General features: G+C 35.1%; 1 protein-coding gene across 5 annotated transcripts in view; it reads right to left on the bottom strand.

Annotated features, from left to right (window-relative positions):
- Positions 1 to 324: 324 nt before the first annotated feature.
- Positions 325 to 26,939, bottom strand: part of ANKIB1 (ankyrin repeat and IBR domain containing 1) — a 98,256-nt gene continuing 71,641 nt past the window's right edge. For 3 of the 5 annotated variants that reach the window (XM_075049155.1, XM_075049145.1, XM_075049179.1), the window contains 15 exons: positions 24,247 to 24,455; positions 21,871 to 21,959; positions 19,975 to 20,119; positions 18,407 to 18,573; positions 14,048 to 14,136; positions 12,900 to 13,030; positions 11,815 to 11,949; positions 11,159 to 11,245; positions 11,000 to 11,066; positions 10,454 to 10,599; positions 9,596 to 9,774; positions 8,992 to 9,043; positions 5,654 to 5,765; positions 3,876 to 4,009; positions 325 to 3,529 (listed from right to left, as the gene is read on the bottom strand). In XM_075049155.1, the coding sequence (XP_074905256.1) occupies positions 2,777 to 3,529; positions 3,876 to 4,009; positions 5,654 to 5,765; positions 8,992 to 9,043; positions 9,596 to 9,774; positions 10,454 to 10,599; positions 11,000 to 11,066; positions 11,159 to 11,245; positions 11,815 to 11,949; positions 12,900 to 13,030; positions 14,048 to 14,136; positions 18,407 to 18,573; positions 19,975 to 20,119; positions 21,871 to 21,959; positions 24,247 to 24,455 (2,495 nt within the window). In that variant the 3' untranslated portion in view covers positions 325 to 2,776. The remainder of the gene's footprint in view (positions 3,530 to 3,875; positions 4,010 to 5,653; positions 5,766 to 8,991; positions 9,044 to 9,595; positions 9,775 to 10,453; positions 10,600 to 10,999; positions 11,067 to 11,158; positions 11,246 to 11,814; positions 11,950 to 12,899; positions 13,031 to 14,047; positions 14,137 to 18,406; positions 18,574 to 19,974; positions 20,120 to 21,870; positions 21,960 to 24,246; positions 24,456 to 26,939) is intronic. The other 2 variants (XM_075049173.1, XM_075049164.1) reach the window with 2 other exon arrangements.

Genomic DNA, 26,939 nt, shown 5'->3' with positions numbered 1-26,939 from the left:
TGGTAATTAAGTAACACTAACAGGATCTTTCTCAAAAATTAGTCCCCCCACTCTCTTTAGCACCACTATTTGTAATGACAAGGCATTACTCTACAACAAAAAAGTGCACAATACAGCTGTAGCAATTAATACAAAATTGTCTATTTGAGATTTTGTTTTCAAAGCTTAGTGAACATACATACCTTATATTTACAAATAAAAACATTCAACTTACTTTATGGTCCCCAGCTAATCTGGCACAGGACTGAACATATTCTAAAAATGTCCATCATCAGTCTTAAGAATCTGCTACAGTAAGTCTAAGATGTGATGAGACAGACGGAATTAGTTTAAGTAATAAATGTTTAATCAAAGAATTTTACATATTATTAACAGCATTCATTTGGCCAAACATCTACATGGTTGTAGTATCCTACTTGTATATAAAGTGGGAATGTATCAAGTATAGACTATGAAAGTGCAAATAACAATTCAAGGTTAGAGTAATTTTTTTACATTATAAAATTAACAGGTTTACAAAATAGTCTTGCCAAACTTTATTTTTGAATTGTAAAGTCAATGACTATGGTGTTAAAATAAGTACCAAGAAAATACAAATTTAATAGGCTAATTTCATGCTTATAAGAGTAACACGGAAACAATGGATATACTGCACAACCTAACCAAATTACAAAAAACCAGAACCCACAAACTTCACTATCTTCACAGAGAGCACTCTAACATATCTTACTGTAACTTTGCAAGACATCTCAATGCAATACACAATCTTTTTGTGAGAATCTTTCTATTCAGAAATTACAGTTCAAGGAAGCTATGTGAGTTGAACAACTTTCAGACCAATTCATGATGGTAGTTCATAAAGAACTGTTTTAGTTAAAGTATTTTATACCATAGAACAATTTAAAATAGGTATTCTTCAAAGATGTCCAAAGGTTCATGATTATGGCAGGAGTAGGGCGGTTAGAGGACAAGTTGGAAAATGATTGGAGACTATTCTATTCCATTCTCTCTAAAGATGCCTGCAAAATGAACCAGGGTTTTATGGAGTAAGGGTTAAATATTCTTGTTTCATTTTTTACTAATATGAACCTTGTGACTGCAAGGTTCAAAAGCTGGATTTGCATGAATTAGTTACCGAAACACTCACTTGAACTCACAGTAATCAATACATAAACTTTGCTATCATGACACTTGCCTATACACACTCAGTAGTAATAAACTTTTATATCATATCAACAAATCTCTGGTAACAGTTAAGCAAAACTTAAAATGGAGTGTATGTAATTTGCTCATGTTATGAGAAGTTTTGATTATATGTAATTAAAACAGCCATTTCAACAACTTACTCTAGTTGTAATTACATACTGTACCATTGTATCTCACTAACTGTAGATTGATGCTTTTAAGCAAATCTAAAACCAGTATATTTTTTTCACGGTACAACAACTAGGAAAAGGGTTTTTTGTGTTGGCTTTTTTTTTTAATATATTTTTTTTTTACACTAAACAGTAATCACACAGCAAATGAATATTGTGCAATTGAACAAATACCTAGCAGTGTTTTGTTTATGCAAAAACACTGACTGAACATTTATTTATTTACTGTAAAGGCAAGGCCATGGGTGGTTTTATGGAGGTCTTTGCAGTTAATAGCATAGTTACTCCAGAACAGACACTGAATTTGAATTACTTGTTTAACTGTGGCAACTATCGAGTTGGGTTAGGCAAAGGCACCGTAACATGTTGAGCAGAATGTGTTATCTGAACTTCAATTGTGGGACTGGCTAACATATGAAAATTCTGTATTCCTATATTTTTATAAAATGTTATCATTAAAAGTAATTGCACTACTAGTGCATAGAATGCTTTGTAGAATTATGAAAACAAAGAACTATGATTGCACTTCCATTAAAGTGTCTCTTAAAATACAGCATAGCTGTTGCTAACTCACTGTATTTTAATATTTAAAATAACTGTTTAACAGCAGCATTAGGTTTTATTAACTTAAGATACAGGCTACATTTAATTAAATGCAGTCACCATGGCAACACATGCCAGTTAAATTTAGAGAAGCAATGCTACCCAGTGGTTTCTTTCACTGCTAAGAATTGTGGGGTTAGTCTGATAGAGTAACACTGCACTGTTTCGTTAGGCTACCGCCAGCTAACTATTCACAGTTTGGCACATTTGGACTGTAAATAGACATGAAAAAATCTTTGATTTTAATGGGAAAGAATATCCCCTAAAACTTGTTCCTGGAGCAGTACTAAAGAGAAGCATTAAATACCTCCGTTCACACTGCTAACAAAAATGAAAAATGAGTAACAAAAAGTTATGGAAAACTAAAACATAATGCAAATGAATTGCTAAATGTTATTTTGGTGAACGAATGAGTTCTAAAAAATGGAATAAACTATTTTTTAGGAAAATCAACCAAAATAATCAGTGTAAGCCTTTAATCCATACTTTCAAGTTAAGGATCGTCAACCTAAGGCTAAACAGATGCTGCATTGTATTAGGAATGTGGAATACAACCTACTTATTCCTTTTTCTTGAGAGCAAAAAGGCAAGTACTACCTAATTAAATGCAAAGGATATTCCTTGAAAGGTTCACATTATTATAAAGAACTACAATTCAAGAGAACTCCTAAATATCCGTTGTTACGTCAGTGGTTACAACTGACCTGTAATTATGTGGATCAAAGCCTCCATAATGCTGACTCCACATAATGTACCATCTGTCACTGCCATTCATTTACTCCAGATTTAGTTTTTATTCATACCAGATGCACATGTTCAATCCATTCACTTGAGGTTTGAGGAGTCTGACTTGAAGTATCTCCTGATGCATCCAGGGTGCTTGCTACCTCCCTGCTATGATCACCACTTTGTGATACCGTTTCACCTGGAAGAACGTTTTCTTCAGAAGTGCTTTCCTCTGTTTGGGTTCCTCTGCCTTCGTTTTTGAGTGCATCCTCAAATAGTGCATGCTCCTCCTGAGGCGCCAGCCCTCTGTCTGTAAGATTTGGTTGCCCTGCTGACCCATCTTCAGTACTGGGTTGCTGTGAATCCTCATCTGTTTCTGTACTTGTTGAAGGGATCAGAGCAATACTCTGTGGGTTCATGTCATGAAACCAGGCCATAATATTTCCAAGTAGATTTTCATTGGTATTGGGATCTTGACTGCTGGAATCAGCGTCACTAGATGTTGAGTATAATCCGCTTCTTGTATCGCTGCAGGGGTGTGAATGAAGACGATCAGCTGAAAAGGGATCGTTGCCTGCACCTAGTCTCATCAGACTGTCACCAAGTTCTAACAGCTCAGAGCTGCTCAAAGCGCCTCTTGGATTATCTATACTTATGGGAGCAGAGTCCAATCTTGTAGGCAAAGAGGTACCTATTGCTCCTAAAGATGCCTCATTATTTAGAAAGTCTCTAGTTTCTTCATCTATGGCCAAGCCTGATTCTTGTAATGATAACTGAATAGCTAGCAGGATGTTTGGGTCATCTTCGTCCAAAGAACTCAGAGCCTGTGGAAATACATAAGGTTGCTTTCAGAATAAAACTTTCATCTTGTTACATATTTTGGATTAAAAGTAATTTGGTCTCAAATCTGAAATTCATTCATTATTTCTACATGTCATTTATCAGAATCAATTTTTACTGACAGAGTTGACAACAGAATTTAAAAGGTGACTATTGTTACATTAGTGATTGTTTAGCAGTTCTTACCAGTGTGAACATATAATTTGTTGTCCTAGATTTTCCCTTTCTCATTGAAGAATTAAGAAAATTTGCAGAGACAAAATGACACAGAAAAGCAGAGCAGAGAAAGGCAAGGAAAGCAAAGAATGGAAAAGAGATTAGGGGAGGTACCTGAAGAGAATCCTGGTTTTCAGAGCGACTGACAGGGGTATAGTCATGAAGCGAAGAGCTGTGCAGAATACCCATAGAAGCTGAACTCACCATGGAGGTGCCGTGTCTTCTACTACTGCCACCTTCCTGAGTGTCTGTTGGGCAATTGAAACAAAAATGATTGATCAACCAGTGAGGAAGCCTTCTCCACTGTTTTTTACTGACAGAATCTCTTCCTTCCTTCTGGATTCCAGCTGTGTAATTTTACTCCTTTATTCACTCTGAACTAGATAATCCAAAACACTCCTTCCACACCAACTCTTACACAGTGACAAAACACCAGTCCCACTGTTTTAGGAGTGACTGCCTGGCTCATTTGTGCCTTTCTTCTCTCAATACCCTTCTCTTTGAAAGGATGGGGTATGTCATCACGAGCATGAGCATGCTGGCAGGACGGGCAAAGTGCTTCGAAGGCATATACATGATTTATGGAAAGTCCTGAAAAATACTGCACATGGATACAATATAGGATGCATTTACAGGTGGATTACAACCAAAGTTTACCCATTTCTCTGTTCTTTCAAAGACAACAACTCAGCTGTAATGTTAACGTTACATTAATTTTTACCATAACATTGCAGCACAATTAAGAGTAGAGTCATTAATGTATACCCTCAGCAATCGCTGACATTGCTGTTTCCTTAAAACAACCAACAAAAAATAGAAGTAAAATGCTGTTTCCAGAAAAACCGCTCTTTAATAAAAATAAATGTAACTCTTTTGACTTTGGAAAATGGAATTTTCCACTTCAAAACTCAAAGTGAAATAAGGTGAGACAAACCAATTCTCTCTTGCGTGCTTTAACGGTATGCACTGGTCATCACTACAATATCCAAGTGTTCAGTCAAAGTCTAGTTCTCAAACTAACAGGATGGTTTTGCATTTTACTCGTAACAGGGAAGGACCAAAGCTCACCAAAATTCTTTTTATGTTTCTAAAATAAAAAACGCATTTGTTTATTTCTCCTCAGAAAAGGATTTCTCCTTTTGTTTTTAAAGCACAAGCTATGTACAGGACTTAAGTTCATGAGACACAGCAATGAGAGTTTGTGCAGCATGGATTAGAGACCGAGCACATAACTGGCAGCTCTGAAGAAACAGCATCACAGTTATGATTTGGATTTGAGCTATTTTTGTACCTTTGCTAAAGCTCCTGGCAGAATGGAGACAGCCCAGCCAGCCAAGTTACAGTGACCTTAAGGGACTGCGCTACCGGCCATAGCACTGCTTAGATGAGCAGCATGCTGGAAGTTGTCGCCCATGCCAACTTGTTTCCTGGCTGTCTGCCAGTACAGGAGTTTCTGAGCAGGGTTTTGGAATACAGCTTTATGACTATCTTCCAGCAGGCCTGTAGCAGCGGAACCCTCTTCTACACTCTTTACGCACAACTGGCCCTTTTCATTTGCATAAAAGAGCTTATATACATAAGACTGTCATATGAAGTAAGTGCCCTCCAAATTTCTTCAGAAAAGCAAACCTGCTCTAAATAGCGGAGGAGTTGCTAGCGGGAAGATCAATGCATTTCTCTTCAAAAAGAGGAACAGCCACAATGAAGTGAGGAACACTTCTAAGATCACATACAAAAATACAAAAATAAGCCTTTATGTTGTATGCTGGAAAATACAGCAATGTATTTGAAACTTCTTTAAAGTGTATCCGCAGAAGAACAAACACTGTGGTCACTAATAGCAATTTCTGAAGTAGGAAGAAAAAAAAAACCAGCCCCAGGCAGGAACATACCTAATGTACTCTCACTGGGGTCATCGGGATCTGGAGTATTACTCAGCAGACTGTGCATGTCTCCACGTCGACGCTGCCTGTGCCTCCTCCGATACTGAAATTCAGCATATTCCTGCATAAACCAAAGGTAACAAAATACAGGGCAGCATGCAGTAATATTTTTCTGATGTAACGAGCACCACATTTTTATAAAAAATGTGTGATTTTATATGTTTATTATAAAATCACCTGTTTTCAGAAAAATAAATTGCAAGTTATATCATGCAGTGCTTAACATAAATAATAAAAAAAAATTTCAAAGGTAATCCTAAATCTATAAAATAATGAATTAGCAAAGAAAAATACTTAACGTATTACTGACATCTTAATACTTGCAATCTCCCTTTTTAAAGAATTCCAAGTACACTTTTTTATAAAAGCTTTGATGCCAAACTTTATATACACACACATTGACACCCTTTTTAATAAATATATACCTAGTGATTTTAGAACATAAACACAATTAATCTGAATTAGACCAATAGATTATCTCAGAGTCCCTGTTGCCACCAATGGCCAGCAGAAAATAACCTTTAGAAGGCTACAGAAAGCTGGCTGACATACACCGGGACTTGTTTTACTTTTCCCAGCTTCCAGGGCACTATGGCTCAGGAACTTCTTAAGTTACAGCTGATACTCTTCTACTGAACACTCTTTGATGGATTTTTACTCCATGAATTACACAACTCCTCTATTTTTACCTAACTTGAGCTGACAAGCCATACCATATGGACTTGAACTCCTGCAGCCTGTAATTTCTCATGCTGTGTGTATTTACCAGAGACAGTTTATATAACATTTATGGAAAAGACTCTTTCGGCTACATCAAGCTAACATACCAAGGGTTAATTATCTTAATATTTGGAAATAAATGCTTTGATTTCCATAACTTTCCTAACATTAAGAGACTAATTTTATGCTTGAAGGCAAATTTCCAGATATGCTTTCTGGTTAGTACAGCTGACACTGAACCTGACTCTGTAGGTAAGATCTCAGTTATGCATTTACACAAGGCAATAAAAATATACACACAGGTACTAGCTCTACTCTTTGGAAAAGAATGTTGCTATTTTCTTCCCTAAGCCCCAGGCTGGGAAATCTGTAATCCAAAGGCTTCATTTACCCAAATGACTTGGGAAAGATAACATTACCATTAGCTTTCTTTTCGTACATTAACTCTTCATTCTAGAATATTTCAACATCTGAAGTATCTAAAATTTAAATCCAGAAGTGTCATTTCTCTTACACAATGACCTTATTAATTTTGATGGTATTATGATAGTATGTTGTCTTTCCATGAAGTGTTTCAGCCCAAGTTCTTATGCATAATGACACGCAAACCAAAAAGGTATAGTCACAAAATGATCAGTGTAGGCAGATTTTTATCTATGTAAGGCCCATGAAAATTGTAAGAACATAAAAATAGCTGTACTGGATCAGACAAAAGGCCCATTTAGCCCAATATTCTGTCTTCAACAGTGGTTAGTAGTAGATGCTTGTTAGCCTATGGAACAGCATAAAAACGAGGGCAAACATGAAGTGATTCTTCTCTAAAATACTCTTCCAGCTCTTAGGAAGCTCAGGGATTTCCTAAATGGAAGGCAGTGCCCCAAACAACAGAAAATCTAATCCTGATATGAAACAATATAACTGCATTATTTTAAAAACATATAATTATATAACTATGAATTGGATAAGGAATAATGAGAAGTGATCACTGAACACTAAGATTTATTAGTGATGTCAGAACTTTTATCTGTTTGCAATAAAATCATAGATTTTACTGATAGCCATTTAACTTTTGGTTGCTTTTTAACCGTTAGAAAGATATCTTGACTACTACCGACAAAATTTTATTTCTGATTACTTGGAACAATTTTATACATGTGAACAAAAGGATTTTTAATTTTATTGGGTAGGAACATCATGGTTTCACACAATGGTCTACAACAAGCAGTGTTCCTTGCTAAAACCAGTAAGGTTTTGTTTTCTGTAATAATCTGGTATACACAGACATTCTACTACTTCTCAGTAGAAGTACAGCTCTATGTCAAAAATTTTGTAGTGAAATTCACTAAAATAAAGATGACTGTTATTAATTCTACAAAATTCCTTTAGCATAGGTGGTTGCAAGTATCCTTGATAGCTAAATAGCAAAGAAACCAACTTGCATCATACAGTGCCACACTTAGGCAAATCACAAAAACTCATAAGCAATCATCTAAGCATGACTGCAATGGCACCTACTGCTAAACAGCTTATCAACATATTTCTTATCAGCTTTTTCTCATAACCAGTTCCACTGATGATACAGCAACATCACAATGAGTTTGATATTATCAAATGTGGAATTATTTCAAAAGAAAGGACTAGAGGAACTAGACAGGAGAAGCAAGTTGATCTTTTGTAGAGGAGCAAGCTATTTTCTCACCAGCATGATGCTCACCAACAACAATAGCAAAGGAAATATATAGAAAAAGTACATGGAGTTTTCCATAGAAAAAGTACATGGAGTTTTCCAGGATGCTTTAAAATGACTAGCTAGAAAGAAAAGAGCACCACGGAAATATTGAAATGAAGTTTCCTTCCAAATGGAATGCTTTAATCTAATGTTCTCAAAGTATTAAATAAAAATTAAGATGATAAGGAAAAGCTTTATAGGAAGCTTCTTGTATTTTAGTGCAGAGTCTTGAAAATTATTTACTCTTTCCCATATAAAGGTAGTGGAATATTCACTTTAAAAATTATAATTTTCATTCTTGGTTAAGTAGCAGAAGTTCATCTCATTTGAGTATACAATTTCCATCCTGTTCCAATACATAAAAAGAAACAACTCAAACAGTTAACAATACTTAGGTGTATGCCTGCATGTTTTTGTTGGATTGTTACAGAAGGATGGAAATTTCTTAGACTTTTTGTTAAATTCTGTTGAACTGATGTTGCATTCAAAAATAATCTACACAATTTCATATATTTATTACTTGAAGGTTCCCCAGCACACAGACACCAGTTTATATACGGTTTTAAACTGGTTATGTACTTGGAAAATTATGAATACAACATAGCTTGCCTAATGCCACCTTAAATAACTATAGGCACGTTAGAGGCATTGTTTCAAGTCATTGCATGATCAGCTATGCATATATTTCCTTCTATTGTGAAATAAATAAAATGGTAAGCTTAAACCAACTTGAAATGCTTTGAATCAAAATAAGGAAGCTCTTCATGCAGAATGCGATCATACCTGTGTTTCTAGAATATGCAGAACTAAGTTAAAAAAAGGAAGAAAAATAGTTTACCTCGGGGGATGCAAATCCTAAATATTCCCAATCCCATGTTCCACCAGCAAAGCTATAAAATGAAGAGATACACCATAAAGTTTAGAAGTAGAACAAAGTATGAACCTCAAGAGCTTCAAAACCTATCAACATCTAAAAACTAGCGCAATTGTAACTCTTTAAACTTAACAAGTCTTCTGCTTTAATTCTTACCTCAAAATTCATTTAGAAAACCATACAATTAAACTGTTGACTATTCCAGAACTGCTCAATATTTTTAGCAAATACTTATAGATTTTTTGGAGTGTACCAGGTATTTTGTGACAATCTTAAAGGAAGAAAGTGAAATGGAAGCCATGACATCTAATCATTAATATACTACAAATGGGGAAGCAATTTAGGTTGCAACATACAGAGCAGTGATTCTCAAACACATTTTTCCTCCGTGAAAAGTTGTAATTCCACAAGGATCAAATGTCCAAGAAAATGTCACCATCTGGTGATTTACAACCACCACGTTTATCAGCTCCACTTTACCTCACTGTCAAAGAATGACAGTGGATTCACCCACTGTGGCAGCTATCAATGAACTTTTTTGACTTGCACAGAATTTTGTTTGGATTACCTGCGCCTGGGTGCTTCCGGGGAGTCTGCAGGAGCAACACCACGGGCCACAGAGGCCAGGAACTCTTGCCGCTTCTGCTGCACGAGACAAGCTGCACGGATGATTTTATGGCGAGGAGTCCGAAGGTAAGGCCTGTTCACTTTCTGTGCAAGGTCTTCAGTGACCATTTCTAGGTCTGTCTGCAATAGTTAATAAATACAGAGTAATTTTACATGAAAATGAAATGAAAATCAGGCAGAGCTCTGCACCATAAATACTGAGCAGAATGATATACGTTTTCCTGGAAATACCATTTAAAATACCAAAATACCCTAAAATGTCTGCCCTTCTAGCCTACCCTTTTACTGACCTACATGCTGTCCTCCAGCCTGGAACAGGGATTCCCTGCACTCACACATATTGAACATCTGCGGGGGCCCTAATGGAAAGGAAAGGAGGCAGCAACCCCTGCCGCTGATGCCACCACCACCCAGGTACTCCCCCAGTTTTGTCCCCACCCACTTGTTAGACACATTAATAGGGAAAGACAGGAAAGAGGACCTAGAGAAGGAGATGAAGACTGAAGGTAAAATACCATCTTCAGAAAAGCAGGTTAACAGTAAATAATTTTCTTTTTTTCCTATTATACCTGTCCTTATCCCTTTCATTCTGCAGCAAAATGTTGATTTTCATTCATTCTAAAATTGAACTAAAAGCTACTGTGTCACAGAATAATAAAAATGCATTAATTCTCCAACTTGGTTACAAATACAAAACAGGTGTATCAGTTTTACACTACAAAACCAGCAAAAAGACACTGCTAACTAATATTACACAAAAAAAGTAACATTAGAAAAGCAAAATATATGCATGTATTACCTGCATAAGTTCAAATATTTCCTTCTTTGTGCTTTTAGGCTCCAAAAAGAATCCATATGGATAAGAACACTTAAGAATGCGGCGAGTTTTTAGAAGCTCTTGTACTGCATCTTCAATAAATGTGGTATCAGGACAACCTCCCTCAGCTGTAAGATGAAACAAGCATCGTGAAAATATTTTCCTGCTGATGTCAGTGTTTCTTTTACTCTAAGGGTTTTCCTCCAAAATAATAAAATTTACGTGCATGTCAGTTAAATATTTCACAAGTGAACAGCAGCAAGTTCTCAATGACTACACAGTGTTTTTACTAAAAGAAGTAAGCACAGAATATTAGCTTCTCCCTTACTAATGCTACTTTCTCCTTGAGTCTTTGGAATAGGTAAGATTTACTGTACATTTAGCTTTCATCCAGTGCATATGAATTCTAGTACCGGAGGGATCACATCACACAGCAGACTAATATGAGCTCTATAAAAAAAAAAGGTTTAGCCGTAACAGAGTTGATTTGATTTAAAATCAAATTCATAGATCACAGCAAATACTTACTCCCACTGAGAGCTCTACTCAACTGCTCCATCTTTTCTTTGGCTGTTTTCAGAAGGCGCTGTTCTAACTAGAAAGAGAAAATAAATAAAATCCAATAAGGTAATTATTTTGGATGACTAAAAGAGAAACAAAGATCAGTAAAAATGGCTTGACCCACACCTGGTAGCTAAGTTCATGGTTCTTAAATCTTGTGTAATAGTGCATAAACCTATCAAGCTCTTGAAATCTTCTATGCTTCCTTTCAGCCTGGAAAATAATTAGGAAACAAAAGAAACCAAGATAAATTTTATGATTCAATTTAGCAATGACCATTAGATATAATTACATAACCAAGTGTTTCTATTCCCACTATTCATGAAGTATTTTACACAATGCTGATGAGTGCCATGTAAGTCAAGAGACAAAGCAATTTTTGAAATTCACAAGTCTTCAAATACTGTAACCAAAGAGTTGATACACTATGTGTGCACATATTAAGCAGACCTTCCAAAGGCCAAAATTAAGGCATGTCTTCTGTAGTGCACAGCAGCTAATTACAATACCAGCGTGCCCATTTTGCAAAAGGAAACCATGGCACAGAGAAGTAAAATGACTTGAGTAAAGTCAACCAGTGGTTGTTACCAAAGCCAAAACAAGAACGAAATCTTATGTTCCTATCCACAAATAAGCAGTGTTTTCTTTCTGTCTCTTTGATATATTTAAGGTTGTATTTTTCCATTTCGAACTCAAGTTGGGAAGAATTTTCATTAAACTTATCCTAAATAGAAAATTGCAGCCTTAGCATTATTTTTCAAAAACACACATTCATTTGTTACCTCTACTGTCATCTCCTTGGACTGTTCCTCTACATGTTGAATAACCTCATAGCGAGTGCATCTGTAATAGCCTCCAGTGGAAGAGCTGTGCTTCTTCCATTCTTCTAAGCATATCCAGCAAAAGTCATATTTGCACTTCAGAAAACAAAGGAACAAGGGAAAAAAAAAAAAAAGAAGCTGATACATTGTAGATTTGCAGTTATGCATCATTATTCCTCCATGAAAAACTGAATTAACATCATTCTGAGTGTGCTTATGGTCAAAACAATTTCTGAGGACACTCCCTCCTATTTTACTTTCTAAATCTCTTAGCATTTTATTGGAGGCCAACTATGTGAAGTGTGTGTTACTTTCTTATTTTTAATGATGCTCTTCCAAGAGCACGCTCCTCAAAGAGACATATAAGGTATTTCTGACATAAAGAAACAGTATTCTTAAATATGCTGCTTTTAACTGATTTGAGAGACAAAGCATTCTCAAATGATACTGAACTCATGGCAAAAAATATTTTTTTCTATTTCGGTAGCATAGTGCAAACTCGTGACTAATTTTTTGGCTGCTGTCACCAATAAGTTTCTTTTAGAATTACTCTTTGCTGTCTTTTCATTCTTACTGATTAATTCCTCTTCACAGTTTTCCATTTAAATTTCTCTGTTTTGTTGCTGTTAGAGAAATAATGCAAAGAAAAATGTAGTAAGGCAAAATCTTCATTAGAGCTTACCATTACTTAAAATGTTTCATCTTCTGCCAACTAAAAATGTTCTCTCCCATATCATTAATGATGATTAAACTATCAATTACTTCCGTTTCCTTAAGCTTCATACTGTATTGCCAGTAATTCTTAGGTGTTTATGAAATTGCAATCATTACAGTGCTCAACTGCCAGCCAAACAGATTTCACTACATACTAAATATTTTCTAAATACACGTAACCTGGCATTTGCAAATTATCTAATTCTTACAACAGGTTCCATTAGATCTCAGGCATGACATTCCAGAGATTTTGGACATCTGTGCTCCTAAAACATGACATACACAACCTGAAATATGGTTTCACGAAAAATTATATGAAGGGCCTTTCTCACCTTTGCACATTGCATGTGGTTGCAGCCCTCATTCTTCTGAATTGGGGATTTGCAGTTGGCGCATGGTTTGGAGTTCGTTAGTAGCCACAGGCAGTTGGCAGCATCCTCATATGCCTCACTCACTCCCACAACTTTTTGAAGGTGACAGGAGGAGATGGGGCATGCAAAACCAGAGAAGTTGAAATTATACTTGTGTAATCTTTTGTGAAAATCAGATTAGTAAAGATTTATGTTTACATGTTTCTTGACAGACTATTGTAAAACTTCACTATATATCTTTCTCACGTATATAAATATATACATTTTCTAATTTATACATATTTATATATTATTATTACATGTATTACTCCTATATATTTCCACATGTGTTTCTATATAAATTTATATATATTTGACACACATATAAATGAAAGAATACATGTATGAGAAAAACCGGCATAGTTTGACAAAGCATGGTGTATTTTGCCTCTTTATAAAATTTTCTATGCTTTCCAGAATATTTATAACATATTATGGAAAGGCTCTGAACTGTGGTAACCAAGTTAAGTTGGTATTTAATGAAATTACTGTTCACCTTTAATTTTTTTGTTAACGTTGACCAAGAAAATGTCTGTCCTATGTAAACGCAATCTTTATTAGTTTTTTTCAGTAAATGTTTTTTATCATTAAGCCATTCCCTACAATTCCCTTGCAATTCACCCTCAACCTTACTACTATTATCACCTGTTGGCTTGAATTAGTTTCAAAGCACACAATCAACCACATGGAACACAACTCAAACAGAAGTGCAGACTGGGTTAAAAGATTTAAAATTGTACAGGGCAAATAAAGTTATATTCAGGAATAAATCAATTAATTAAGGAAACAAAGCTGTAAGAGTAAGGTAAAAGAGTTTTGTATGGCCTGACTGAACCACATGCAGATTTATGGGGAGGAATGGTTTATGAAAAACAGTCTACCATAGTGCTCCCTAATATGCAGTTAAAGTGTGAGGCAGCCCTTCATACATGGGTTTCATTTTCTTTCCCTTTTACCCTCTTTTTCAACTAATGTAGAGTTTCTACTTAATGCAACTAAAAGATCCCTCTAGAACCAAAAGACAAAAACAACAGCAAAAAAAATTAACCCCCCCCCCGCATGACTCTTACGTTCTTCTGGTTTCATTTCAGATATTTTCTGTAGCCAGTCCTTCCAAGTTTGGCAGTCACAAGGTTCATGTGCTTCACCAAGACATTCCCTGGAAATGAAGGTGTATACACAATTACTTATCATTTAGAGATTTAGAATTAAAGTTAAAATAGGTTCAAGCTAAAAACCATAGAAACTTACCAAGACACACTCAAACTTTAATTAAGTCAGGGAGATAAAAAGCCATCCAATTAACATTATTTTAAAATACTCTCAGACTACTTGCTCACAAGCACAGATGACCATTATTAAGATTAATGAAGAATTTAAATGAGACAGGAACAGAAAAGAGCTTTTAAAAATTACAATCTAAAATAAATCAGCTGGTTTGCAGTTTGTTTGAGTTATGCCCCGGTACTGTTTTAGTGCCACAAAATGTGCTAGTATAGTTTCTGTGATAAAGGTAAACCAGAATAAAGAGATTATCCAAAACTTGTTAGTTTGCTATAGCTGAAATGCATTTTATGTAGAATTACTTGCACCTATTCAGTTGCAATAATTAATCTTTAACTAGATTCAGGCTTTTAACTAGAACAAGATCCAAGCCCTTCAACACCAGCATGAAGTATTTATGGATGTTTACTCTTTCCACCAGAGTCTCTTAAATGGGGGCTTTAGCTTAGTTACATGGACACAGTGGAGAAATGAATCCCTTGAGCTTCTCTTGAAGTTACTACTAGCTTTAAGGATGGCAATCACTGCTACACAGTGGCAGATATATGGCTTCCAGATGGTGCTTCAGTGTAGATGTGTCAATATGGACTCCGGGTTTGTAATGACTCCTTTTTTTACTGGAATGGCAGCAAATAGCCTCAGACATCTGCCACATCAAACAACACAATTCAGAGCGAGTATATTTCAGATGGGCTCCAGCTGCATCAGAGCATATGCAAGTTTTCTGCAGATCCAATGGTGAACTGCTCTCTGCAGTGCAGATTCAGAAGTTACATCAATACTCTTCTGATTGCTCTTGTCCACTTCTTAAGCAGGAATGCAGGAACAAAGAAAAGGTTACAGCAACAGTTTTCAATGTTTTTCCCACTAGTTAGTCTGCTATCAAACAAGCTTAAATTCACTACACAAGGTTGTCTGGTTTGGAGATACTTAAAATCCGTAGCTCGGAAAGATTGTACTGGAATAAATAACTAGTCTGTAATAAGGCCATCTCAGCCCTGGTTGAAAACTGACACCTTTAACTTCTGTGGGACAGTAGTACACTTAAATCATTGACTTCAAGAGACCCAAGACCTCTTACTCAGTATTTGTTGCCAGAAAGGACTGAAACTAGCAAAAATTAACTTTAACAAACTCAGTTTTAAGTTAAAAGCTGATTAGTCAACCTATTACTGGGAAGGGAAAGGTTGTGTCTTTGATGTTTTCAAATTTGTAAATATGTGGATTTTTAATGAAGTGCACTCATATAGATATCATGTATCTAGATCTAAATCTATAGGATAGTCACAACAAAGTGTTAAAGAACAATTTCTCATGGAAGAAGTTCTTTCTTCAGCCCACCCCAAACCAAGGATTTTTATACTGGGATGTCATTTTACTAGAGTAAGAGCATTTTGCCTGTCACTCATAAAACTTTTTATGAAACAAAGTTGTATTTTGGATAGACTTCCTGACAGCACTGAATGAAGGGAACTAATGCCAAATGGCTGTAATAATTAACAGCATTAGCCTCCCCAGACTGCCTTCCTCGATAATCAGCAGGATGATTTATCGGAAGGTGCAGTACATACTTAATAAAATTGTAGCAAGTTTCAACAAGTTAAAATTCATGGAAGGGCTAAAAGCATCATCCAAGAAGAATGCAGTTCTGGATTTTCTTTCCCCTCATAATAATATTTATATCACATAATGCATTTTGAATCAAAACAGAAAAACACTGTTGCAACTTATAATTGGCTTCCCAAGTGCACCTGAAGAGATGCCTCTCCCACAGGAGAAGACTCTGAGTCTTCATCTAGGATGAAAGGAGGACTGATGATGCAAACCCAAATGTGCACTGCCTGCTACAACTGTGTTCCAGAAGTGTCTGCCTGCTACAATTCTTTGTGCTTCTGAAACAGCATGAAGGGGTTCTAATATATCGAATGTACCTGATAATACACAGGTATAGGATTTGTGCAGTTTTCATTTGCACTACATTTAAATATCTCAGAATGCTGTTTCTGAAAGGGAACAGAATTTTGTATGTCACAATAGATTACAAAGATTACACACAGATTACATTTTGTTGAAGGTGCTGTTAGTGGTGGGTAATGAAAAATGAGTAAATTCTAAGGAGCTCTGTAGTTAAGAGGAACATTACTACTTTCACATAAAAAAAAAAAGGAAATTTCTCAATAGACTCAGAGAATTTTCTTGCTTTTATGAGCAGGAAGGCTATAGATCCAAAAAAAGGAAGTGATTATCTAGGGGTTGGTTGGGGTTTTCTAATGCATAAATTCTGAAGAATCTCTTAGTAAATGCAGTATCAATTGCTACTATAATACCTAAGCTCTAGATTACCTGGGTAAAACTTGCAGAACTGACATAAGTATGGAACTGTGGGATTTGTTGATTGAACCTTAAAGATATGAAGCAAGCTCCCTTTAAGCACACAGTAATGATGAAAACCCTCTGAACTGAGAATACACTTTCTTTTTCTGCAGAGGAACTCATTCATGCACGGGGTTTTTTGTACTGTAAGACTAATATGGCTGTCCTCAGCAAATGCTTCTGATTTATAGTACTGCAGGATGCTTTGGTTGCTAGCAGAATTTTCTTGCCATTGCTGAAACTCTCCATTCACTTCTGTGGGGATGAAAAAAATACCTTGGAAAGCCCCTCTTGGACATTTTGCTGTTAAAATGAGATTTTTTTCAAGACCTTAACCGTATTTGCTTGTGCAGTATCTCAAAGCATTAACATAAAAAGAACGTTCAGAAATATTATCAGGAAACATAAAAAAGACATTTCTCATAAAAATTAGGCACTCAGAGGACATTCTCATGCTCAGAGGACATTCTGGGGAGCTAGTACATTCAGCCCATGTAAAGGAAGCAGAAGGTGCCAATGTCTGAAGGATCATGTCAATATTACACTAAAGTGGTCTCAAGCTGTCTTTCAGGTTAATGGAAAAATTGATTCTCTGTAATCAGAAGCAAGGATGAGAGGATGGTAGCTTCTTGTGGAATAGTGCTAAAGTTTGTTATATGTTCACTGGTAAGAACATTTTCTGGTTTGTTTCTACAGGATTTGTTTCTTTCCAAGTTCTCCATCCATTGTGAACAAACTTGTACCAAGAAGTTCTGTTTTCTGGCTTTTGTGGTTGTTTCATTATGCCTACTTTCCTCTTCTTCCTTTCCATTCACATGGGGAAAGAACTAAAATCAGAAGCATCCTTCATTAAGAGTCTTATGATATTTGGAATCACACACGTTATTCAGGATCTCTACTTCTTGCATCATGGTTTCAATTGAAAAATGAAAAGAAGTATTACTCAGCTTGTCTGAATATCTATACTTTGGTTGACTCTTTTTGGTTTTCCAACCTCAAGAAGGATGTCCCACTACAATAGTCATGAATTGTCAGTCTGATAATCTCAAGGAACTAGGATAGGTCTTTGCTCTGCACTTCAGAAAAATATCCCACTACTTTTTTGCTCTTGTTGATACCGTTGTTGTCCTTTCCCTGGAAGTGCTGAAGATAGGCAATCTGAGGGATGTCTTTTAAATATCTTCTGGCTTTTTACTCCTTCTCGAGCTTGTACTCATCTTAAGACTCAATAGAAGGTAACATAAAGAAAAAGTGCTGATCCTAAAGTGAAATAATGATTGGAGCGATCCTGCAAACAGAATAGCTATGTATGAAGCAAAAGATCCTTCATAGTCCTGTTTAAACTGCAGCTTCTTTGATGTGATTCTATCAAAATTCAGAAAGAGCTAAAAATTGCTGATTTTCTGTACTACAGTTCAGAATGTGCCATGTTTTGATTATACTACAACTATCTAGAGCACACACAAAAATCCCTCCACCAATATCCTGTTTCTCCTCTGTCCCCTCAAAACAGAAAATCACAACACTTCATACTGCTGGTTTGCATCTAACAGAGCCAATAATGAGCACTATAAACCTTTGCTGTGCCCCAAAATACTAAAATATTTGTGTATAAAAGGTTATTTAGTGCATGGATACAGGATAGTAGTGTCATATACCATCCCATACAAATTTTTTTTGCATGCTTGGTGCTAAGTGGGACTTTTTAATGAATCCCCGGAATAGTAGTGACTGTGAGTTTATGTAGATGTTGGTAAGTTTCTAGTACTAACCAGCAGAAAAGATGTCCTTTTCCACAATCTACAGCAGGGGCTTTTAGCATAGGGAAGCTAAGTGTATCCGATCCTGTTGAATTTGATCCTTGTCTTGTTAGCCTTACTGCTCTTTCACAGCCTGGTATAGGACACCATTTAATAGCAGGATTATTTTCAACAAAGGCCTGGGGGAAAAAAAGGAAAAAAGGAAAATATTTTACCACATAAGATCAGATTTAATCATTGATATAAAACAATCTGTATTCATAATCTTCCCTTGAAGGAACAAAGCCAAAAAGCGTAAGGACAATCTTGTAGCTACTTTGACAGGCTTTTAAAAATAGTTATAAAAAGGAAATAATTTAATCTTCACCTTAAAAATGGTATATTTTTTTGAAATAACAACAGTACTCCAGACTTATGCTAAGATGCAAATAACTTGCATCCCAAACAAAATGTTCAATCTGTGCAAGTCAATTCCTTTGTGATATGGCTTACTGTAAACTTCTACTATATACGCACTCGCAATATGCTCATTAACAGAACTGACTCTTGTAGTTGAAAAGAATTAAAACCTACCTTATTGTTTAAAAGAAAAATCCCACAATATATCCCACCCACAATAAACTTGAAATTAGAACTAGACTAACTCAGGAATTTACCTCCAATCTTTTTTGGTTAATGTAGCAGATTTTCTTCTGTAAAACTTACATCTAATAAATGAGGAGGAAAAGAAACTTTCACTACTTTGCTTCGAACCTATGCTGATCACCAGCTACTTCAAATATGAAGATGTAAAAGATTAATCAGATCTGGTAATTTAATTTGCATCCTATTGTGGAAGACTCTTAGAGTACATTAAAGAGACTTGTCAAAGTATTTTATTGTAAACAAAAAAATATTTCTCTACTTTCTTTTGCCCTGCCACCACTGATAAAGTAGCACATTATCTCAAAGACTAGTTCATTACTACACTAGTGAAAAAGAAAAAAGATGAATTAAAAGATTGCTTTTAAAAACAAGTTGCAATGATGGAAATAAACACATAAAGAAATCAAATGGGAAAACCGAATCAAGGTTTTCCTACTTCTCTTCCTATATATACCAATCATATTAAGCGTTGGATGGAAAAAAAATTAATTCACTTGTACTAATAAATTTTTAAAATGGAAACAGGTACTATTTCTGAATGTAAAACAGTCTCTTTGTAATAAAAATAATCCAAAAACTCTTAAAAATTTTAGATTGCCAACACAAACAAGTCTGGCTGATTAAAAGCTTCGTATGACCTGTTACAAATATTAGTTTGATCAAATAATTTTATTAATATTGCATTAGATTACACATTATGGAAGTATTGCATTTGTGCTTAAGGAATAAATATAATGTTCTCTCTTTTTTCTCAGTGGTATATCAAACATTGATATTATGGCATATAAGACAGCCAATTATTCACTGTACGTATTAATTTATGAATTCTACTCGGAAAGTTACAGATGTATTGCAGCATTTCACATAGAAGTTTTAAGTTATTTTTTATAAAATGAAATACAGTTCAAGAGTATAAGAACAGTTTGATAATTTACCTTAATGTCAAATTGAAGGTATCTTTTGTCCATCTCCTTGGAAACCACACTTTCTATGATGTCTACAGGCACAAGCTGGAAACAATCATATGCTGGGCAAAAAATGTTGTGAGCTTCACCCTCCTGAATTTTCAGATTCAAAAATCTGCCAGAATTTTGTCAGTCAGTATTTGTGAATAAAAAGTAAAAATTAAAAGGCTGCTGAATACTTTATACTAGGTTCACAGATATTCACATTAATCAATTTTAAAACAAAGAATAGGAAGTATCCCTTTCTGCTCAAAAGGGCTACAGATTTTTATGATCAGAATAATTAAAAAAAAATTAAAGAACACTGTCATGGTTCAAAAGTGAGCACCATCAGCTGTGCTTAGCCCTGTGTGTTTGTGGCTTCCATCCTTGCCATTTATCAGAGACAGCTCTGCAATGTTTAATTAAACTGAGCATTACTTCTAACTTAAATCAGAAGCAGAACATGTAAGTGTAATTAATCTAGGAAATAATTAATTTGATATGCAATTAATTTTTACAACTGTGCTAGTCAAAATAGGTTCACTCTTGGAAACAAATTTCTAAATGGAGACCTTTACAGTCCCAAAGCACCAGAATGCAAGAGAGAATGAGCTCAGAAATCTGCTGAAAGCTGGACTTTTAACTAGCAGTGCACAAGGTTGCTTAGTTCAAGAGCTGTAACTTACTTATTAATCTGACACCAAGGATGATACTCATCTCATCTAACTTTGATCATCTAAAGGACAGGCAGCTATTCTAACTTAGTCACCTGGGATCCTTTAATAGTTAAGGTAGAGAGACTTGCCAATTCATCCCATCTTAGATTCGTATCTTAGAATGGGATAACTCAGTCCTGGCTATGCTCTGAGTAACTCAGAAATGACTGGCTCAGAAAGATGAATCCCACCCTAGATGTGCCACCACAAACACTTGCTTGACATTGAAGTGTAGCTCTGAGTGTGTGCACAAATCGCAGTACACATAGTCCAGCACCCAATTTAGAAGCACCATGTCAAGCCAGTCATCTTTTGGTAACTTCTACCTCGCTGCATAACAATGTGCAAGACAACAGAAGCATGACTATTCATTTTCTTGCCACTGAAAAGAACTGCATTCTAAAAGCGTATATGGAAGAGAAAGTGCTCTTCCTTAATGTAGGAGGAATGGGTTCATAAAAATGGGGCTGATCTGCAGTAGGACTATCTGCGCTGATATGACACTGTAACAAGACACTATAGTGGTACAGTTCAAGTAGTACAATCTCCTGAATGGGGAAAAGATGAATATAAAAGCACTGCATGCAGATATTCCTGGGAAGTATGATTAATATTTATAGTAGCATAACTATCCATGTCTGAGTTCTTTACTAGCATGACTATTCTGACTTTAAAAAAAATTACGTAGTAACAAAAGCATTACACTAATAGAACTTTCAAGCTAAATCTACTCCTCAGTTATTAACCCTGAATGTAAGAAAGCATTTTAATTGCTCTTCTGACTGGAAATGGATTTTCGATGCCTAAGTTTAGCGTGCTAAACTAAGAGAAGGAATTAAGCATGTGCTTAATTTAGAAAGTGTAAACCCCAACGCCACCAACACCATACACACACTCAGCAAATCAAAAGTAGGCTCATCTATTTACACACAGGCTTAAAACATTTGCCTAAGATTTTGCTAAATCAGGACCAAACCAAACATTATGTAAGCCTAAAACAGTTGATGGTCATTTTGAGTGACAACTTAAATATTCGATAGGGCCAAACCAGTAACTCTCTGAAACCCAAACAGTACTTTAACATTAGCTGTTTACAGTCTCTGTCCTTCCCTCTTCAAAATGGCAAGTATGAAAGTTTCTCAAAAGATAGACAAGTACATATACTCACGCCTCCCAGCACGCTCTGCAGAAGTCATGTCCACAAGGCATATCCACTGGGTCTTCAAACACAGAAATATTAGACATACAAATGTCACACTGTAGATGAAAAAAATACTTCTGATTAAGAAATACCCTAAAGCCTTTCATATTGTTAGCAGGACACATTATGGTGGAAAACCTCAGCAAAAATTTAAAGAACTGCTCAGTATGGGGAAAAAATTAACTGTAGCCAGAAAAAAAGTTATTTAAGCTATAGAAATAGAAATGGGAAAGATCAAGTATCTCTGTTTATATACCACCCTATCCAAACAGCACATTTTGGGGTGCCTTCTGTCATGTCCTCCAGCTCAGTAAGTGCTTCACACTGCAGAGCACTGGGACCTCAGAGTTAGAGTTCTAGGGACAAAAGGGACCTGAATTTTTTATCAGCTTCACAGGCAGCCAGAAATGGGAGTTTGGAGATGACAGAGGTTACAGGAAATGTTTAGTATCTCACACAATCAGGTCCAAATCAAGGCAGACCAATTTGGTTGTGTAACAGCAGCAACTATTGTAAGCAATAATCTACATAAATACTATTTTTTTAAAATACTTCGAGGCTTTTGATCAAAATAAAGAGTAAGTTAAGCTACAAATATTCCAACAGAAGATACCACTGCTGAATTTTATACTACTAGCTACTATAGAAAAAATAACATTGAATATTGAGACCGTTCCTCTGAAAACATTGAAAGCATAGGGATGAAACTACTCATTGCTTGTGGTTAGGCATGAAAATAAATATTCAAGTTCTTCAAGGAGTACAAACAGATTTTTCTTTCCATTGGAACACAGACTGCATGAGAATTTACTTCAACTTTCAATACATTAGATACTATACATACAGAGGATGTTTTCAAAAAGTTAGCCTACGGTATACCACTTTCTAAAAGCACTTGTGTTATAGCCAAAACAAAACCAAACCAAAAAAGTCAGCCTTTAAAGTGCAAAACTCGATGAAGGCATTTATTGTTGTTTCAGTCATTTCAGCTTATTGTCTTGCCAAAATTAAATATTTTAGAAGTCGACAATGCATCAAAAATATTCAGTATTAAATTTATATGAGTTTTCAATTTTGTTTAAAATGTAACTTTAAAATAAGGAATTTCATGAAGCCCTGAGTTCAAAATAACAAGTACAGAACATTTACTGGGACAGTTTTAATTATAAGATAGGATGTAAATGCAAAATCTGAAAAGAAGCTTTATAACTTGTGGATTTATTTTATCTAAACCTTTTAGTTTTCATTTTCCTGCCAAAATGAAAGACTTCAGAAAATATGTATTATTTCATAAACAACATTTTGAAAATATTATTTTGATAGCTCTTTATAAGATTTCTAAACAAATGGGAATACTAAATGTGTAACTCTGGATTTGGATTTAGACACACTAGATCTAGAATGGCAATCATTATCCAAACCTGCATTCCTGGCTTATGGACCATCAATGAAAAACAAAACATGCAATGTAAAACTGAAGACGCGTAATCTTTCATTACCCATTTCAATTAGGAAATATTCCCAGACAATATTTAACTGCTAATGTAAATAAATGTATGATAACATTATTCCTTCTATATAGCATCTTTTTCAGCATTTTACAATTAGAGAAATAAAAGATTTCTATGTAGGAATGCAAAATCTTAATTTTAATATGAGATCTAGGGACGATGCATTTGCAAGACTGCATGTAATATTCCAGAAAAATGCTTAGGTCATGGAGCAAAAGTTTTATAATGCTGCAGCTGTGGATTATTAAAAAGAGAACTCTGTCTTCCAAAAGAACCACACTAATTTTAATGAAAGGCGCTTTCATATTTCAGATTTGCAATAGCCTTGTAAACCGCTTGAAGCAGCCCACACATACTAAAAGTAATTATAAGCTTACAGTACACTAGTGGGCTGACATTTCAAAATGCAGACAAAGAGAATTTTGTTTTCTAAAGAAAAAATTTTCAAAAGGCAGGGTTCACAGCACTGGGTACATTCAAGGAAATGGATACAATGAAAGTGAACATCTTGTTAAGTATTAGATGAGGAGATGCTCAAAAGAGCCAAATGCACTGATGTGACTGGAGCTGGCTAAAATGCTACTTTGTGAGTGACAGTCAAGGTGAAAACAGAGTGCTTTATATTAGCCAGATGCTCGATTGTGTTATTGTATAGAATGTGTAAGGTGTCAACTTCTCTGTTCACCACTTCTGGAAAGAGAAAACACTTTACACCTTTACAAATGTATTTTCAGAATGAGATGACAATGTAGCTCTCCTATCCACATAGGTGTGCTATGTTTAGAAATAAGCTCTTTTGCCCTGCTAGTTTCTGATCTATTTATAAACTTACCACAGCTGTCTCAATATCTCCTGGTGAGGGGCTGATTTCATCAGGGGAAGTTACAGAAGAGCGAGTAGTGCGTGGAGTTCGCGGAGAAGGGAGCGTATCCCATGCGTTGTATCCACTTGGAGGGGGAGTTGGCATCTGAACTCCTGAACGCTGGCAGCAGTTCTCCGGATTAGACATCCATGCTTCAAGTAACTTCTCCCTGTCCCAGTCTTCAATAAATATACAGATACAGGAAATTTTGCAGCTGACAATGTTTAAAATATGTTTTGTAACTGCACGCTCAAAAGAATGTATAAACACTAAGCTAAAAAATTTAGAAATAAATAAAAATGATAAAGTATGAATGGAACTTTAGACATTAAATTTTACAGAACACATTCCAGGATAATACATAATGCAATGTATTTAAGTAAATAACTGCATTGCAAGCATCTCCTTTCCCTGTAATATCAGTCTTAAATAAAATTATTTTTATTATTTATTTACAGCAATTGTGGTAGCCAGGAGACTCAATCAGAAACCAGAACTGCAGTGACTTGCAAAGACAGATCAAAATATAACAGCCCTTTCACCGGAGAATTTTTAATATTTTCCCTTTCTATGAAAAAAGTAATTGTTCAATATGCATTCACTTTTATCTATTGTAGTTTTTTAAGAAGATGAAGCCAAGTGCTACAAATGAAGGAAGAAGACTAAGATACAACTAGATTACAAAAAGATTTGTGACCTAATGAGCTACCAGTCTTTATATATGCATATAAGAGTGATGTATTTCTGGGAAAAAAAAAAGAACCCCCCTCCCCCTGACTGCAAAAAAATTTCATATATTCTTAGCATGTTTTTATTCTATAATTGTTACTGAATGCTTTACTTTCATTCATAATTAACAGTGTCCATTTATATACAAAAAAGAACTAGTGAAACAAATTTTATTATGTATGAAGAACTTAAACCTAAATCAAATTTTTTTTTAATAATTGTTTGAAATGTCTTCTGTTTCTGATTCCTAGGAGTAATACTTAAGATATCTTAAGAATAATGATTTTTTCTATTAAAAATACTTTAAAGTTCTCATTTAAATATAAATCTACCAAATTCCTATATGAATTTGAATCTAAAACCATATTATAGGCTAGTTTAATTTCATTTTTTTAAAGACATGGACGCTGAACATATTTACACTTCAAAAATTATGAACTTTATTAGCATTTTTCAAATTACTCTGAGTTTATAATCTTTCAGAGGGGAACTGACTGATGCTAAGATACACATAAAATTTGCTAAAAGTTATCTTGAGCTCCTTTGTTTGTACTGTATCTTTAAAATTACCCAGGGTTAAGACATGCTACTAAATGGATTCCACTGTGTTTTCTTTACTAAGTTATGAGTTTTAGTAAAATATGAGGTAGTTACATTTGCTAAATTGACTCTCTTCTATCCTGAAATCAAATGCTGTATAACGAACTAGAAGAGAAACAGGAACAATGTTGAAAAAACACTTGTAGAAAAACTGTAAAGTTATTTATTTTCATGACCACCATAATAACAGTTTTTATCTTGGCTGTAACTCTACACACTTCTGTCTTTTGATTGAAAAAAAATACACTCTTAACTCTTACAGCCTGTGTTAGTAAATTGGTATGGTTGTATGATAAAAGAAAGCAAAGTTTGTTGGATTAAGTATTACCTGTCTGTAAACTATTAAAAGTAGTACACAAGAATGATCTTTCCAAGAATTTAAAACATGCTTTTCATACATTAAGTGTGAATTAAGTTAAGACTTCACATTATTCTTTTATGAATTTCAAGATTAAATGCAAAAACATTATAATTTGGCATTTGATGCTTCCTAATTGTCTAAGCCTTTGTAAATAGCTCGGTTATTCCCTTTACTAGGCTGAACCAATTCTATGTCTTCATTTCAAATAAAATAAATTCTGTTTGAATAATTTCCAGTGTATGAGTACAGCTACAGGCAAAATAGTTGACTTTCTCATGATTTGCAAATTGTCTGTGCTTCTTTCTGTGCACTGGCCAATTGCGTTAAGTTATCACTACATCACTAAGGCAACATCAGTAGAACGACCTTTCCAACACAGACTGATTTCTTCTCAACTTTCAGTTCCTGCTTGCTAGATGCTGGCAGACATTTCTCCACAGTTTACATAAACCTCACTGCTTTTGACTTATTACGGACTGTACTGCGACAGTATTGCCATCAGTTTCTTCAAAATATATGCACAGGCTACACAATCTGTCTACCCACTTAGTCAAATATTAGTAATATTTAGCCTTAATGAGAGCATTCTGAGAATGCAAAACAGCATTCAAATAGTGCACAAATTATAAATACATCATAAGAATTAAACAAATAATCAACGTTAAAAACCATATACGCAAAGACTGTGCTTTAAATATCATCAGACTGGCACAAGGTCATGTTGACTTAATTCAGTCTTAAAAGGAACACAAATATCAACTACTGAAAATAATGTAAAAGATATGAGTTTCAGGTACCATACCCCCTCATGAAAGTCTGCCAAATGTTGTGGGTTTAAAATAATGTTCTCCTATTTCACTTTTCCCTCTCCCTTTTATTTTCGCAAGGAGTCCACAAAAATAATAGGGTATGAAAGCGTAATCCAGCAATACATTGGTGAGCATGCAAACCATTAACTGCCTGAGTAGTTCCT

This window comes from Buteo buteo, chromosome 2 (genome assembly GCF_964188355.1).
Source record: "Buteo buteo chromosome 2, bButBut1.hap1.1, whole genome shotgun sequence".
NCBI lineage: Eukaryota > Metazoa > Chordata > Aves > Accipitriformes > Accipitridae > Buteo > Buteo buteo.
Note: the sequence above shows the minus strand (reverse complement) of the source record. Positions and strands in the feature narration are given on the sequence as shown.